Source organism: Cydia strobilella, chromosome Z, assembly GCF_947568885.1.
Source record: "Cydia strobilella chromosome Z, ilCydStro3.1, whole genome shotgun sequence".
NCBI lineage: Eukaryota > Metazoa > Arthropoda > Insecta > Lepidoptera > Tortricidae > Cydia > Cydia strobilella.
This window is the reverse complement of record NC_086068.1, coordinates 57844463-57861980: the sequence shown is the minus strand read 5'-3', so window position 1 is coordinate 57861980 and position 17518 is coordinate 57844463. Positions and strand designations below refer to the sequence as shown.

Sequence of the window (17518 nt, the reverse complement as noted above, 5' to 3'; positions counted from 1 at the left end):
AGAGAATCAAGAGATTACACATTACTGTGTGTTCTTGTGTTTGATTTGTGTAGCGAAATTAATTCGTGAAATCGATCAGCTGAGCACAAAAACATTTTTATTAGGAAACTATGCAAACGAAGTAACTTTCCAAAACACAAACTCTCAAGAGCTCGCATCCAAGCTCATTAGAACGCCCATCATATTGAGTCATTAATTAAACACCAGTAAAAACACTTGCTTTCAAGGTTGCATCAATAAAAGACTTAAACAGTGCTTGGAATATAATGGTGATATTTTAAAAATGGGCGAGGAAAACGATCGTGATTGCGGAAGGAGCGGGCCGAAGAATTGCTTACTGAAAATCGTGATTTTGGGAGATGGCGGGGTTGGCAAATCTTGTTTAATGAGCCGCTTCATTTCGAACCACTTTGATGATCACAGCTTCCATACTATTGGTGTGGAGTTCATGAATAAGACCATAGAGGTGAATGGGAGGCAGTATACTTTACAAGTAAGTGAATTTGTAGTTTTACTTTCTTTGGTTAAGTGCAGGCAGGAATAAAGTGGCTATGGTGTTCAACAAATTATTATTTTATTATTGCAATGTAAATAGCCTTTATTATTGAAGTTTTGGATACATAGCATATATTAATTTGGACTCACAAGTTTAACTTCAACCCATCCTTTGACGTAGGCCTCCTCTATAGCTTTCCACTTGTTTCTTTCTTTTGCTGTTTGCATCCATTTACCTCCATCTATTTTTCTTATATCATTCGACCATCTAAACTTTTGTGGACCGCTCTTTCTTTTATTTTATCTAGGACACCACTCTACCAGGTCCTTTTTCCACTTCCTCTCGTCCTCTTCCTCCAGGGTTTCTCTTCATTCTCTTCTATCCATGGTAGATGTGATTTAATATGTATTACATATTAAATCACATTTACAATCGGGTCTATCGTGAATTTATTTTGTTACCTTTATTTACCGACGTTTCGACACAGGTTTCACTGGTCGTGGTCGCGGCTAACTAAAGTTAACAAAATAAATTCACGATAGACCCGATTGTAAATGGGATTTAATGTGTTTAAGCACGCGAAAGTTTTAAATGTTATATTGCAATGTATTAGCCCTTAGAGTTGTGACTTGTGAAGTGCTGAATATGCGGTAAACAGAATTATTTGTTTATCTTTTATCATACTAATAAGTGACTGGTAATTTGAATGCAACTTGGAGTGAATAACCTTTATTGTTATGCTATTTATAAATATGTGGTTATGGCTCATTTGTTTTGTAATGTATAATACAAATGTTGAAACCACAATATAACAGGGAAATCCCTTTAAATACTAATTTTTAGGGTTCCTTACCCAAAGGGTAAAAACGGGACCCTATTACTAAGACTCCTCTGTCCGTCTGTCTGTCACCAGCCGTGATCTCATCAACCGTGATAGCTAGACAGTTGAAATTTTCACAGATGATGTATTTCTGTTGCCGCTATAACAACAAATACGAGAAAGTATGGAACCCTCGTCGGGCGAGTCCGACTCGCACTTGTCCGGATTTTTTATTGTTATTCCCTGCTTGGCGAATGTACAGTCATGATAAAACACATTTATACATATTATAAAACAAAGTCCCTCGCTGTGTCTGTCTGTACGTCTGTGTGTCTGTATGTTCCCGACAAACTCAAAACTACTGAATGGATTTTTGTGCGGTTTTCACCTACCAATAGAGCGATTCTTGAGGAAGGTTTAGGTATATACTTTTATTAAAGTTTACCCTTATTGAGAATGGGACAACTGAGTCACAGGACGGATATGCTACATCAATAATCACTTGCGTTTCTATGTATGAACGGCACGTCTGTACACGCGTCATGCTTCATTGTGTGACTAAGTTGCTTATAAGCATGTTTTGGTGATACCAAAGAGAATATATAGTATAGAGGGTTATTGTCATAGTAAATTTTCTAGTCACAGTAAATTAACTGCCATCTATCGACATATGATTAAAACTATAAATGAAAATGTATAAAAATATCAAAAAATTGATATTATATGGATATTTGTTTTTTATTATAATTATTATTTTTAGAACGTCATATCAATTTGACCAATAATCTTTCACAGATATGTGTTAAAATTGTTAAATATCAAATATCAGATAGGGTAGATTCTACCCAAGTATAGGCCAAAACTTTTTCTTGATATTCCGAGGCACGTTTTTTCCTTTGACTCTATTTATCTTATACGGAGTTGCATAGGTATGATACATTCATTAATTCATATTTCTCAAACAAGCAAAATTATTGCAATAGGAGGAAGGAAACGCAAATCTCTATTGCACACACTAAACTTCCTAGTGATATCCAAAAATATGCTTTATGATAATGTGATAGAGTCTATTTTAGATGTTTGCACTTTGACCTTAGTTAGGTAGGTTATATAATTTAAGGTGAATTAGAGGCTCCAGATAAGGAAACTGTTTTGCTGTTGTAGATTACATATTTGCATATCTTGTAAGGTTAAAATGTAAGTATGATATCATACCAGAGACTAAATAATATTGGTATACCTACTAATCATATAATTTTTAAGGGTTTTGACCATATTTTTCTGCCACTCTGATATTTCATTACCAGTTTGGAATATCATTGAAAACACGTTAATACCAGTGGGGGGACACTCCTCCTTTCGGGCTTTCTCGGCTCCGTTCGGCTCAGCATTGCTCCGAGCAATTATTAGCGTGTGTGTGTGCGTGCGTGCGTTTGTCCGTGCGTTTGTTCCTGTGTGCGTGCGTGCGTGCCTGCGTGCGTGTGTGTATGTGTGTGTGAAGACGGCTTTCTGTTCTTCACCCATCAACTGAACCAGCCACTAGACCTCCGTTGAACAGGCCAGAGGGCGTCGAGATTGCATAGACTCGAGAAAAGTAGCCCCATACCGGCGTGACTCGGTTGGCCCGTTGTCCGAGTGGTTGAGGCATGTGCCGCGAATGCAAAGGACGCGTGTTTGATCCTAGCCCTGATCACTGGAAGCCATGATCACTTTTTCTTTAGTATATGACATATATTTCATATTATAACTTAAGCGATCTACTCATCGTATGAGCAAGTATGAGGAACCGCGCGCCGCTCCTGTGTGCGAGCGGGATATCGCTTAATACGTACATAAGTCTATCTCGTTCACACACCGGTGTGGCATGCGGATCCGCATCAGTGTAATAACCGCGTAAGTTACTACAGTCCACCTGTTTTTAGGGTTCCGTACCTCAAAATGAAAAAAACGGAACTTGTAGGACCACTTTGTTGTCCGTATGTCTGTCAAGTCAAGACCCTTTATCTCGGGAACGCGTGGAGGTATCGAGTTGAAATAAAGACCTTATACTCAGGTCTACGACAGTCCCTTGAACTGTGAAAAAAACAATCTTAAGTTAACAAAAAAAAAATACGGCCGTTTATTCCGCAAAAATAGCTATTTATGCAACAAGTGCGGAAATCATCTTTACGCACGTGTATCATACAATGTTTTACTATGCATTGTGCGAGTAAATAAAAAAAACATATAACGGCAAATGTTTAATTATTAAAAAATTGAAAACAAAACGCTTTAGTGCGAGAAGGGCACTTTTCCGCACTAGTGCGAGAAAGTAGCACCATATGTACTGTAAAAAAAAAATGAAACAAAAAGCACTAGTGCGGAAATGTAGTACTTTCCGCATGATATGGCTCCGTAGGAAACGCACTTTTCGAGCACATGCATTGTAAAGTATATTTCGAGACTCAAGGGAATGAAAACGTATACGGTACTTCCCGTTGACCTGAAACGATGAAATTTGACAAGTAATATCATGGGAAAAATCTACAAAATACAAATTTGTTAAAAAATCACTACATAGTATAAAACAAAGTCGCTTTTCGCTGTCTGTCCGTCTGTCCCTACGTATGCTTAGATCTTTAAAACTACGCAACGAATTTTGATGCGGTGTTTTTTTAATACATAGTCAAGAGGAAGGTTTATATGTATAATTTGTAAAGGTTTTGTGTAAATTTGTTGAACTACCCATGCGAAGCCGGGGCGGGTCGCTTAGTGATAAAAATAATATAAATTTGTATGGAACCCTCGGTGGTCTAGTCCGACTCGCACTTGTCCGGTTTTTAACCGACTTCAAGATTTCAAAAGGAGGAGGTTCTCAATTCGGTTGTATGTTTTTTTTTATGTTTGTTACTCCATACTCATTTCTGGAACGATTTAGAAAATTCTTTTTTTGATTGTAAGTATATACATACAGATTGGTCCCGTTTTTGTCAAAACGCAGTTCTGATGATAGGATCCATGAGGAATCGAGGGAACTCCTTAAATGTGAAAGGCATACATATAGCGATTTTTGTATTTTCATCAACAAATCCAGCATTTACATTTAAAAAAGTGACGTTTGACGAAGTGGAACTGCTGATGATGATCAGAATGGAACTCTTCAATGACTCGGACCCGGACTTGAACCCGGACCCGGACCGAACTCTGACCCAAACCGACAGCCGGACACGGACCTGGACTCGGATCCGGACCCAGACCCGGACCCGGAAATTCTACTAGAAAAGGGGGTTATGTGGGTGGGTGGCTTTTAACTGCGATTCTCACGGAACAGAACTGCTATCAGAAAAGTAGGTTAGGTTAGGTTAGAACTGTGACCCTTACAGAAATGAAATGCTATCAGAAAAGTGGGTTAGGTTAGATTAGAACTGCGACCCTCACAGAAACGTAATGCTACTAGAAAAGTGGGTGGTTTTACCTCCATTTCTACATAATTGGGCAAAAGATGCTGTCTTTTTCATTTCATTATCTGGAATCTAAGAGTGCACCATCAACAATAAGTAAACTTTCAGCGGCATCCCCCATTGAAGTCGGTTTTTTTTTCTTACAAATTATTAATCATAAAGAGTCACGTAGAGTAAAGGCGCAGTTCGCACTGTAGTTTCATTGTCACACAGATAACGGCGCGGCCTTGCGTGCTAACATAAAGGAAGTTTTCGTTCCACAGTTACAATATTTGTTAAGGTGGTTCGATTTTCATACAAAATTCAATCTGCTTTAATTAAGGCACTACACACTATTACTACACAAATATTTGCTCATTTATCTACTTTCGAATATTCGTTTGCGCTAAATTAATAGAAAAACTTTGTTTCATACAGAAATCATACATAAATCAACGTAATTTTTTCATCAATTTTACGTATGTGTGTGTCACAAATGTCGTGTACAAATACGTTGCGTGCGGCGTTGCCGCTCTATGACGTTGGCGACGTTGCCTGGCCGACCTGGCAGGATTTGCAGTGCCGTCATGTTTAGTGCATTTTTATTTGACAGTGTTGACACTGACACATAGGGTCATGTTTATTGTGACTTATCAACATGGATACCTACATCTATGCTTATCAATTTGTTTGTATAAATTGAAAATGATAGCAACGTCTAAATCAAGTTACAAAAATCATCGGTGTTCTGGTCCGCGAAAATCCAGAAAAATTCAGACTCAATTGAAGCGGAATTCATGATGGTGAAGTTTCGTAAGGTAGGTACAGTTTCATTCCTCCATTGTACATTGTAATTTTCTCGTGCCGATCTTTTTAGAAAATAATTCTCACTTCTTCCGTAATGGTAGATATAAGCAGTGAACAATACCTATATAATGTAATTATTACTGTTTTGGTTGCCGATAAGTAATGTGTCACTAACTCTAGGTTTTTTTAGGTATTGTGCAAAATGAAGAGGCATTCTTGGAAATAAAATGTTTTCCTTCATTAGCCAGAAAAATCAGGACATCCTCACTGCAATAAAGTAAAATAAAACATTTCCTGGGGATGAAAATTATGGAATTTTGTCTATGAATGAAAAACACAATTATTACTAGGTAAGTAAATGATAACTTTATTAGAATCCATATTGTTGCATCATCTTTCTTCCTATAACATTAGAGATTTTGTGCTATCATGATATTATTTTTCTTTCAGGTACAGGGACAACTACGGATAATAAATATGAAAAAATGTTATTTCATTTGTTGTGTGAATCCGTCTACACCAACAAGACATCCACTGCTGGACATAGGCCTACCCAGGGATCTCTACAACGACTGGTCTTGCAAGACCAGCCAAAATATCGAGAAATAAATAATATAAATAAACATGATAAATATCCCGTTTTCTATAATAGTTATAATTAGAAGGCCATGCAATGTTGTTACTCACTGTACCTACTTGAATCCAAAAAAAAATATATAAAAAAAGTTTTAATTTTATTTTACAATTACTACTTTATTATTAGTACATTACGATACAAGTGCGAAAAGTAGGAAATTGGCAACGAGTGGCGATAAATTGAAACACGACCGAAGGAAGTGTTTTAATCGACACGAGTTGCGAATTACCTTTTCGCACGTGTATTGTACAACGTTTTACAGTACATAATTATGGCCCTTTACATTTTCGACATATGCACGTATTGTACTAATTACCGCACTAGGGCGGTAACGTATATGTAGCACCATATGTACTAAAAAGTATTTTACAGTACATATGGTGCAACTTTCTCGCCCTAGTGCGTAAAGAGCACTTTTCATGCATATGTCGAAAGTTTAAAGGGCCATATGTACTGTAAAACGTTGTACGATACACGTGCGAATAGGTAATTCGCAACTCGTGTCGATTTAAAACACTCTGCGGTCGTGTTTTAATCTGTCGCCACTCGTTTCGAATTTTCTCTTTTCCGCACTTGTATCGTAAATAACTATTTCAAACTGCAAGGGTACGATGAAAGATCTCAATTCAATATAATTTTGCAACATTTGGCATTATTAGGTTATAAATTGTATGGAGATGAAATCTATCATCGTACCCTTCCAGTTTGAAAAATACTATAGAGGCTGGGCAGTAAGGGATTGCTTTACTTGTAGAACTATATTTAGCGCTTTAAAAAAAACTGATACCTGACACTTACAAACCTGGACTTCCTTGGGCTAGTGCTACTAAGAATCGTCAGTATTCTCCATCCTTTCTGAGTTGGAAGAACCCAAAAAGGTGAGATTTGTGAAAGTCAGGTTTTCAATATATGTGGCGTTTTCAACCAAACGGGTACCTACTTATTGTTGTCATATTTCCATAAAGCTTCAAAATGAAATCAACGTAATCGACAACCGACAATGTGGTACCTTTTAGTTCAAAACGTCACATATTTTTATAAAACGTTATAAACTAATTTATTAATAATACTGAATATCTGGGAGAAAAAGGAAACATAAGTAAAAACTCAAAAACGCTCGTTTTCCCAGAGATAAGACCTAGCTAGATCGAACCCCTTACAGCAAATTTCATCGAAATCGTTAGAGCCGTTTCCGATATCACTGAAATATATTTCGGTTATATCGGAATCGGACAAGAATTCGAAGAATAAAAGGTATAAGAAACATAAGATAACACAAAAAGGACAAAAAAGTACCCCTGACGTACCAGTCTCGAACCCGAATCCTCTTGCACGTATTTCCACGAACATACCGCAACGCCATTGCAGCATACTTACACTGCATGAAATTGTCTACTACAAGCATCACGGAAACACTGTTTGCATGTGTGAGTAATAGTAGGAAATAGCATGACAGAAACACTCTGTCGACTTTAAAAGTGTTTTTTGCACTAATGAAGTATTCAATGTTTATTATAATAGTTCAATATTTATGTAAAGAGTGCGCTAAACATACTTTTAAGTATACAGATACCAACACTATTCCGCAAAAAAATAAAACCTGAAAATTTGCGAAAGTGACGCCATCTAGCGGGGTTTAAGCTTTGGGTAACCTAGTCGAACCACCTTAATAACAATGTTGAAGTAATATATATTATGTCAGTCAAAAATATTCTTTATTCAAATAGGTCTAGCAACAAGCACTTTTAAATTGTCACGTATTACAAATATTACCTTAATCTAAATAACAGAGCAATTTATTGATGCAGTTATTATTGTTCTTAAAAACATTGAATTATATTATTATAGATATGTCCAACTTAATAATAAGAATTTCACAAATGATCGTGGAACACCAAAATTGTATAAAAAAAGATTAGTATAGAAACTTTCTAGAAGAAAACCCTAAATGTAAAAAAATACGGATTATCTAACATAGGTATTCATTGAGTTACCAATTTCATCATTGTTAACATAATAAATAATTAATTATTTTCAATCACACTTAATCCCATGTAGTCTTTTTTTTTGGGTATCACTGATAGTTTTAGAATATGCGAATGTATCTCTACATGAACAATAAGAAATATTTAAAATTTGTACTTGACTCTATTTTTTGACTTGCACTGCGCAAATCGCGAAAAGAATGTTACCCTCCCATAGAAAATGGACCAGCAAAAATGTATTAAACAGCCAAATTTTTTTTCGCGTTTTCGTGGTTGGTCCCATAGTAAAAGTTGCTCAGTACAGCCACCGCGTTTATTACAAGCTTAGCAAAATCTGATTTTTGTTATAATTAAAGCTTAATAAGTATTAATAAGTTTAACCATACCCTCCCCCCATTATTTATTAAGTAAAGAAACCCAAGGATGGACTCAAAGCAGGGAAAGCTCTCCAGTAGTGAAGGCCGGATTCGAACCAGCGTCTTTAGCTATCGCGGTTAACGCCATGAACCCCTAGGCCACTCCGCCACGGCGGTACCCGTCCCAATTTCTCGACTATATGCCATCTTAGTAAATCTAGGCGTCTTTGACCAGCTCTAAGGGCAAGCAGTGCGCGTTTGCACCTCCTATACGAATTCCTTACAGAATTACGATATAGCGAGAGAGACTGGTGCTGCCATTTATGAACAAGTTTGAGAACAAATCAAATTATTTAATTAAATATATGACATCTATTACAGTTTATAATTTATATTATTACAGTACATATGGTGCTACTTTCTCGCACTAGTGCGTAAAAGAGCACTTTTCGTGCATATGTCGAAAGTTTAAAGGGCCATATGTACTGTAAAACGTTGTACGATACACGACTCGTGACGATTTAATTTCCTCTTTTCCGCACTTGTATCGTAAATAACTATAGTAGTGTGACTACTTAAAAAAACAAAACACAAAATATTTAATAAAATAATTTGATTTGTTCCCAAAATTGTCACAATTTTATATAGAAAAAATCTAAAAACAATCTAAAGTTACCTATTCTTCTAGGTATGGGACACAGCAGGCCAGGAGCGTTTCAAATCCCTCCGGACTCCGTTCTACCGCGGCTCGGACATCTGCATACTAGCTTACTCTGTGGACGACCGGAGTTCCTTCCAAAATGTCAAGATGTGGCTGAACGAGTTCCTACACTACGCCGCTGTTAAGAATGGCGTCGAGAGGTTCCCATTCATGGTTGTAGGAAACAAGGTACTTTTACCTGTTTTTTTAGGGTTCCGTACCTCAAAAGGAAAAAACGGAACCCTTATAGGATCCGTCGTGCGTCTGTCTGTCTGTCTGCCCGTCTGTCTGTCTGTCTGTCCGTCTGTCACAGCCTATTTTCTCCGAAACTACTGGACCAATTAAGTTGAAACTTGGTACACATATGTAAGTTTGTGACCTAAAGATGGACATGTAACGTAAACATATTAATTTTAAACACGGGGGCCGCTTTTGGGGGGTAAATGAGAAAATTAAAAAATAAAGTTTGTCAAACTATATCGTGTTACATGTCAAATGAAAGAGCTTTTTGTGAGAATCTCAAATATATTATTTTTATACTTTTAAAGTAAATAGTTTAGAAGTTATTCAAGAAAATAGGCAAAAAATGACCAATTCCTCCCCTTTATCTCCGAAACTACTGGATCAAACATTTTGAAAAAAAATACACAAAATAGATCTTTACCTATAGATGACCGGAAAACTTATTAGAAATGTGCAGTCAAGCATGAGTCGGACTTAATTACTTAGTTTTTGATCCGACCCCTACGGGTTTTTTAAAGACATTTCACATAAAAGATACATTGTTTAAATTGTGTAATGTACGGAACCCTTGGAACGCGAGTCCGACTCGCACTTGGCCCGTTTTTTATAATCTTTTTACTTTTAGCGCTTTCGCAAAACCCCAATAGATAAGAGTTCGTGTAAGAAGGTTTTAAGAATGATAAAACAGATTTTGAGAAATCTGCTGTTTTATCAGATTTGTTTGCCAGTAAAACCAGGGTTTCAGTGAGTTGTTACTAACAAAGATAAATATAACTCCGTAATAGATGGATACAGTCTAAGGAAAAAACGTGCCTCGAAAAATCACGAAAATCTGATTCTCATAGTCATACTCATCATTCTCGATCAGATGGCGCCACTAGCTTTGGCCTACTCTCGTATAGAGGGCGTTGACAGTTTCGGTTGTTATTTATAATTTTAACGCATATCCGTTAAAGAACATGGGTCGAAATCATATAAAAATAAAATAATTAATGCAAATAAAAAAATCATTTATCCATATTTAAATACATTTTAACGTATTTTTATAAATCTTCATTTTTAGTTTTAAAGTGTGTCGATAGATGGCAGTGAATTTACTGTGGCTACAAAATTTACTATCACAGTATATCCTCTTTGTTACTAATGACCGTTTTTACTCCTGAGGGAGTAATACAAATGTTGTGTTAGTTATTTATTATTATGAAACTTATTCATGCACACTGACTATTAGTCCGCCGGACAATATCGGCCTGTCAGTTGTTCGGAACTGTCAAGTTCTTGTTCTAACTGACAGGCCGATATCGTCCGGCGGACTGATAGTCAGTGGGCCCCTTAAGATGGTAAATTTTTTCTATAAAAATACAATCGAATCTCATCAGCCTTACTCATTGAATATAGAACACAATGTTTAATGTGCCGCATGTGGTCGCCAAACCGCCTCTGTAGGCCGAGCACATTATTGACGCGACAGTACCTCGCCTCGAAGCGCTGGTGGCCTAGCGGTAAGAGCGTGCGACTTTCAATCCGGAGGTCGCGGGTTCAAACCCCCGGCTCGTACCAATGAGTTTTTCAGAACTTATGTACGGAATATCATTTGATATTTATACCAGTCGCTTTTCGGTGAAGGAAAACATCGTGAGGAAACCGGACTAATCCTAACAAGGCCTAGTTTCCCCCTCTGGGTTGGAAGGTCAGATGGCAATCGCTTTCGTAAAAACTAGTGCCTACGCCAATTCTTAGGATTAGTTGTCAAGCGGACCCGAGGCTCCCATGAGCCGTGGCAAAATGCCGGGATAACGCGAGGAAGATGATGATGACCTCGCCGCGAGATAGACTACCCGTCTTTTACTAACTGTATGAATAAAAGGGGGACGGGTAATCTATGTCGCGGCGAGATACTCTCGCGCCAATCATGTGCTAGCCCGGCTGCTTAAACAAGGAATAAAATAAACAATCTTAGTTAAAGCCTGACCAGTAATCAGGGATGTTGCGGATGCGGATTTTTAAAGGCTTACATCCGCGGATACCGATGTCGAGATTAGGCACATAAAAAACTTCAAATATTACACTTTAGTAATTTTTATTAAAAAAACCGAAACTTTTAGTATTTGAACAAGAATATACGTGCCCCACAATCGCATTACTATACTAAAGCCCAAATAAAACAAATTATTCACTTCTTGTCGCTGTCCGTCATAGGCTAAAGTGCTCGATCGACGAATTACAAAAACGAAACGAGATTCCTATTGGCTAATGACGAAATTACCTAGCACTTACGCCGCCGCTAAGACGTTCCTGTACCTACCTGTTCCACATCCGCATCCGCATTAAGCTCCGCATGGATTTTATCCGGATGCGGATGCCGATGTTGAAAATAATGCGGAAGTTCCGCGGTTGCGGATGCGGATGCGAACATTCGCAACATCCCTGCCAGTAATATATGATCATTGTCACGAGGGCGCTGTTCATTCTCATACAGTGTGACAGTTCATATAGTATGAAAAAAAATGTTCTATTGAAATTCCGCAACATGGCGCGTGATCATATATTCCTGGTCAGGCTTTAACTAACTGTTTTTTGAGCTTTTTTTCTTCTCCAGTCAGACGTGACATCACGCGAGCGAGAGGTAACATACGATCAACTGAAACAGCTGTGCGCAGAGAATAAAATAGCATCGTACATAGAGACTTCGGCTAAGAGCGATAACAACGTAGTTGAAGCTTTCACCATGGCTGTTCAAAGGTAAGGGTCGCAGATGTAGGGGTAGTCCCTACCACACAAGTGCAACAGCGTGATCGAAACACACGAGCAGCTGAAATATATAATATTATATCTGTTGATATACACCCCAGGCCAAAAGTATGGAAACAACGTTGTTTTCTTTAACATCTCATGTTTCTATCTTTGTTGTATATATTTGTAAACTAAGACTTACATTAGGAAAATTAAAAATACACGCAATATAATGTCAAAACATCCTAAAATATTGCCAAAAAGCTAAAAAAATAAAGTAGGAAAAAGTTACATAATTAGCTCCATGCATGAATTTATTTTTATTTTTGGATTCATAATTTATATCGTTGAAACACCGGAAATGATAAAAATACTTTTGTAAACCTTAACATTATTTTATTAAAAAATATTTAAAATGTTGAAAATTTTTGAGCGGTTGAAACGCTCATAATTTTTGGCGCGAATTCGACAGAGCGTGATGACGTCACACGTTGGGCGGCCCAACTGACGTTTGCTACTAATGACACTAATCTGTCTAACGCGTGACGTCACGTGGCGTTTCGAGCGTTTCGCTCACTAGCTTTTCGCGGGAAAATTTTTGTACTTTTTATTTATAATTTTAAGTAATTAAATGGTAATTTAAAAACGGAAATGCATTTGTAACATGATATAACGGTAACAAACATCCGAATAAAACATGTTTCGTTCAAATATAAACTTCATGCATGAGGCTAATTATACCTACCCTTTATTTACATGACAAAATGTTGAATTGGCAACTATCACAGCCAGAGTAATTTACTTTTAAAATGTTCTATTATTATTTTTACCAAATTGTCAATGAGTAGTATAAAATCCATCGCTTAAAAGATCACTATTTTCTATTGAAATACAAGCTTGTTTCCATACTTTTGGCCTGGGGTATATACAGGGTAAAATGAAACTGTAAACGGATTATATCACGTATATTGAATTTATAATACATCCCGACGTTTCGAACCCTTTACAGCTTTTATTTCATGAGTAACTATCGCGGTAACCGAAGACAACATTATATACAGGGTGGCTAAAAATAAGTGCATTCTCGTTGCCAGGGAGGTTTTGGGATTATACTGAGCAACTTTCACGACCAATCACGAAATCGCGAAAAAAAAATTACCCTCTCATAGAAAATGGACCAGACAAAATGTATATAACAGCCAAATTTTTATTAATAAACTATCATTTTAATTTTTTTTATATACATGGCCTTAAACAGTTTTTTGACAAGTTTTCGCTATGACATTGATGCATCAAAGCGGTTTGTTTACAGGTGGCCTACCGCGAAACGCGAAAATCGAAATTTCGTTATCTGCCTCTCTATCAATCGAATATGCAAGAGTGATAGAGAGGCAGAAATCGAACTTTCGATTATCGTGTTTCGCGGTAGACCCTGTGATTGTGCTAGTGACGCCCTCTGTGCAGTTTTGCGTAATATTCGCTATTTGGACGACATACAGCGTGCGGTGATTCCCTGCAGGCGGTATAACGACTACAGTGACCCACTCACTCCTTCTGCTTTACCGACCTTCTGTGAGTTGAGTAGGTGCACAATTGAAAGAGTTAAAAACGACGAAAGAGATTGAATTTTAATACTTTCTCTTTTCAGATGGTTGGAGCTCGAGCAAGTCGCCGAAAAAGAAATGGGCATGCTCGAAAACCCAGACTCCATCACGTTACATGGCGACCGCGCCGCGTCCAACCTGCGAGCGACATGCTGCTCTCGATTCACCGACGCTTGAACGTGATCCAGTACATTCTGCGTCGTACTATAAAGGCTATAATCCCTTGCGTGTCCGAATGCGACGTAGGTAACTTCGGCGAAGTTTAGAACTTTCTTACAATCACTACACTTTACAAAACAAAGTCACCCGTCGCGTCTGTCTGTATGTATGTTCGCGATAAACTTGAACGGAATTTCATGCGGTTTTATCTATATTCATTTTTGTGGAAGGTTTAGGTGCATGAACTGTTAAGGTTCCACCCGTGTGAAGTCGCTAGTATTTCAATAATGGTCGCCGAATATTGTCTTATTTCAGGACCATTCTGTATGGTTGAGGTTTATTATTTTGTTTAGATTTTAAATCTTGCTTTGACACTGTTTTTAATATAAAGTGTCAAAAAACGTTCTTCTCGCTGGAAGTGTTAAATATCTCTTCTATGTGAAGGCAGTGGCCGTCTCGAAGTGGGCCGTCGCCCGCGGCCTCGCGCGAGGCCCCTTCGGGCACAATGAAAGAAAACGGCCTCGCAGATGCGAATTCGCCCACGGCTAGATTAGTTCACTCTATACCACTGTGTGAAGGTATGATGACTGTATGATATATATATTGATTTGAACGTTACATAGTAATGTTATTAAGCTTAATGTAATGGGATTATCACATTACATGGCGACCGCGGCGCGTCCAACCTGCAAGCGAATTGCGGTTATAAAGGTATCCCTTGCATGAATTGCCGAATGCAAAGTGTTAGTTTCGGCGGAGTTAAAATCTGTCTTACAATGCTTTAATTGTGGTCTCCAATTTGGCCTATGGTAAGACTATACTAAATATAAAATAAGGTCAATAGTGTCAAGACGGCTTAATCCATCTGCGGGAAATTCCGTACACGGCCGTTATTTTTACAGATCACAAGAATTGACATTACTTAGAATTTTTATTATAATTTCCTTTAGAAATTGTATGAACAATCTTACTTTTTTGTAATATTTTATTTCCATGTTGACCAAAAACAAAAAGATTAGTTAAACTTAGTATTACGTTTGGAGGAAGTGATATGTGATTGAATCACTGGTTTCGTCAAACGAAACCGTTTGGTAAAATCTATTTAAGTTGGAATGTAGGCTTAACACATTTAATAACTTTGCTCTCGTGTTGCACACATAATTTTTCACCTCAGTAGTGAGAACATATTAAAGGTTATCTATTTGGAATTACACAGAATAATACAGAGAAAAAAAAAGAAGTATGAAGTGAAAGTTCATGGCATTCACTAAATTAAAAAGCTACTTTGTTTCACTTCCTGGAGTGAGGAAAGTCGCACTTTCTTCAATCCAGGGAGTGACGAAAGTAGGCTTGTTCGAGCTGCTGAGGTGAAAATAACTATTTTCGTTAATTTATTATAGAATGGTAATAGATAATTCTGACGCTAGGAGGATATAACCAAATGGAGCCGCCTCGTCTGTAATTTGCTGTACAAAAAAGTCTGCCAATTTTTGCGGGGGAGGGGAACGTCAAATGCATACGTAACGTCAAAATAGCCATGTCAAGATAACCGTCAGTCCATACATTGTGTATGACGAATGACCATTGGCCGACTATTTTCGACAGAGGGGCATGCCTGTTAATGGCTACTTCGTTTGGTTATAATCTCCTAGTTCTGACGCGTACAAAGATCAGTGTTTTTATATAAGAAATATCAATTAAGTGTGCTAAATTACTAGAGTCAAACCAAGATAAATCTGCAGAGATTTTGAAAGCACACGCAGTGTAGGTGTTATTTTATACGTCATACTTCTATGAAATTATGACGTATAAATAACACTACTATACTAGCGCAGTATACTAGGTGTTCGCAGAACTGATAGAATCAGAAACACGGAACTGCGCTCCAGAACTCGAATTGTAGATGTAGGTGTCCAGACCGCTAAGCTTAAGTGGGACTGGGCTGGGCATGTCTGCCGCATGCACCCTGAAAGGTGGGCCAAAATGGTTACCGAGTGGGACCCACGGAACACCACAGATGGTGCTGGCCGGGGTGCAGGCAGGCCGAAAAGGAGATGGCGGGACGACTTAGACGCATTTTATCCGGATTGGCGGGACACTACAAACGACAGGGTCGAGTGGAGGAAACGAGGGGAGGCCTTTGCCCAGCAGTATGACACTAAATTAGGCTAGTAAAAAAAAAAAAAAATAACACTGGCACTGCGTGTGCTGTCTAAATCTCTGCAGAATTATCTTGGTCTAACTCTATTAATGTATAATATTGTTTATTTGATAAACTAAGTACTCATAATGGATTTTACTGATATTGGTGAGAGTGTTAACTCTATTTATGTATACATAATTAGTTGGTTTTATGTGAGTAATGGAAGTACTGTAAAAGTAACAGGGAAATCGATTTTACATTGTAAATACATGTTTACACATGTATGTACAGTGGTCTATTACCAATATTAATATATTAGCTTACTTCTGTAATATCATAGAGTAACTTATACTAGAGCGGTACTGTCATAGTAAATTTTGTAACCCTAGTAAATTCACTGCCATCTGTCGACACACTTTAAAACTAAAAATGAAGATTTATAAAAATACGATAAAATGTATTTAAATATGGATAAATGTTTTTTTTTTTTTATTTGCATTAATTATTTTTATGATTTTGATCCATGTTGTTTCACTGATATGCGTTAAAATTGTTAAATAACATACGCCCTCTGAACAAGAATCAAATTTTCTTGATTTTCGAGGCACGTTTTTTCCTTAGACTGTATCCATCTACTACGGAGTTATATCTATCTTTGGTAATATGTAACATTCTTGAAAATTAGGAGGCCAGGCATTTTTACATGATGTAAAAACTAAAATCTAACTGTTTAAATGTTTAAAAGCTTACGACTGTCTTAAAAGTCTACAATACGGTTAATATTGTTTCAACTAAATCCATTTATATACTTACTTATTATTATTTTAAAAATTGCACTTCCTACTTAAAATATAAACTTCAATATTATTGAGACCAAAACTATCACTTAAATGTAATTTTAATTATAAGAGGCATTGCATATCTATACACATTCCCGTTGCCAGGGAGCAACTTTTACTATGGGACCAACTCCGAAATCGCGAAAAAAAAAATTTGGCTGTTACATACATTATGGCTGGTTCATTTTCTATGGGAGAGAAAAATGATGAGGGGAGGGAAAATTTATGATTTATGAACCTCTGGCAACGGGTATGCACTTATTTTTTAGCCAACCTGTTATATTATAATACCGCTGTATAACAGTTTTTTTTTTTTTTTTTTATTATAAACTGATCGGCGATTGGCCCTAGTCACACCTGATGGAAAGTGAAGACAGGGCCTAAGATAGAGCTCATCGGTTCAGTAACAGCCTATTCACTCTTGTTTTAAAGAGACCGAGGTCATATTGATCAGGGAATACAGATGGCGGGAGCGCATTCCATTCCTTAGCCGTCCGTACCAAAAAGGAGGAGGCAAAAAGGAGGAGTTAAGCCTAACCTACGCTGTATATCACGGATTAACATATCATGACGGAAC

The 17518-nt window shown here is 37.3% G+C and overlaps 1 protein-coding gene across 1 annotated transcript; it reads left to right on the top strand.

The window, feature by feature from the left end:
• Nucleotides 1–24: 24 nt before the first annotated feature.
• On the top strand, nt 25–17212 carry LOC134754039 (ras-related protein Rab-9B). Its single transcript, XM_063690098.1, has 4 exons — nt 25–493; nt 9209–9409; nt 12063–12205; nt 13845–17212. Exons 1-4 carry the CDS (start codon nt 284–286, stop codon nt 13975–13977), a joined length of 687 nt encoding a protein of 228 aa, XP_063546168.1. The 5' UTR covers nt 25–283; the 3' UTR covers nt 13978–17212.
• Nucleotides 17213–17518: the final 306 nt, after the last annotated feature.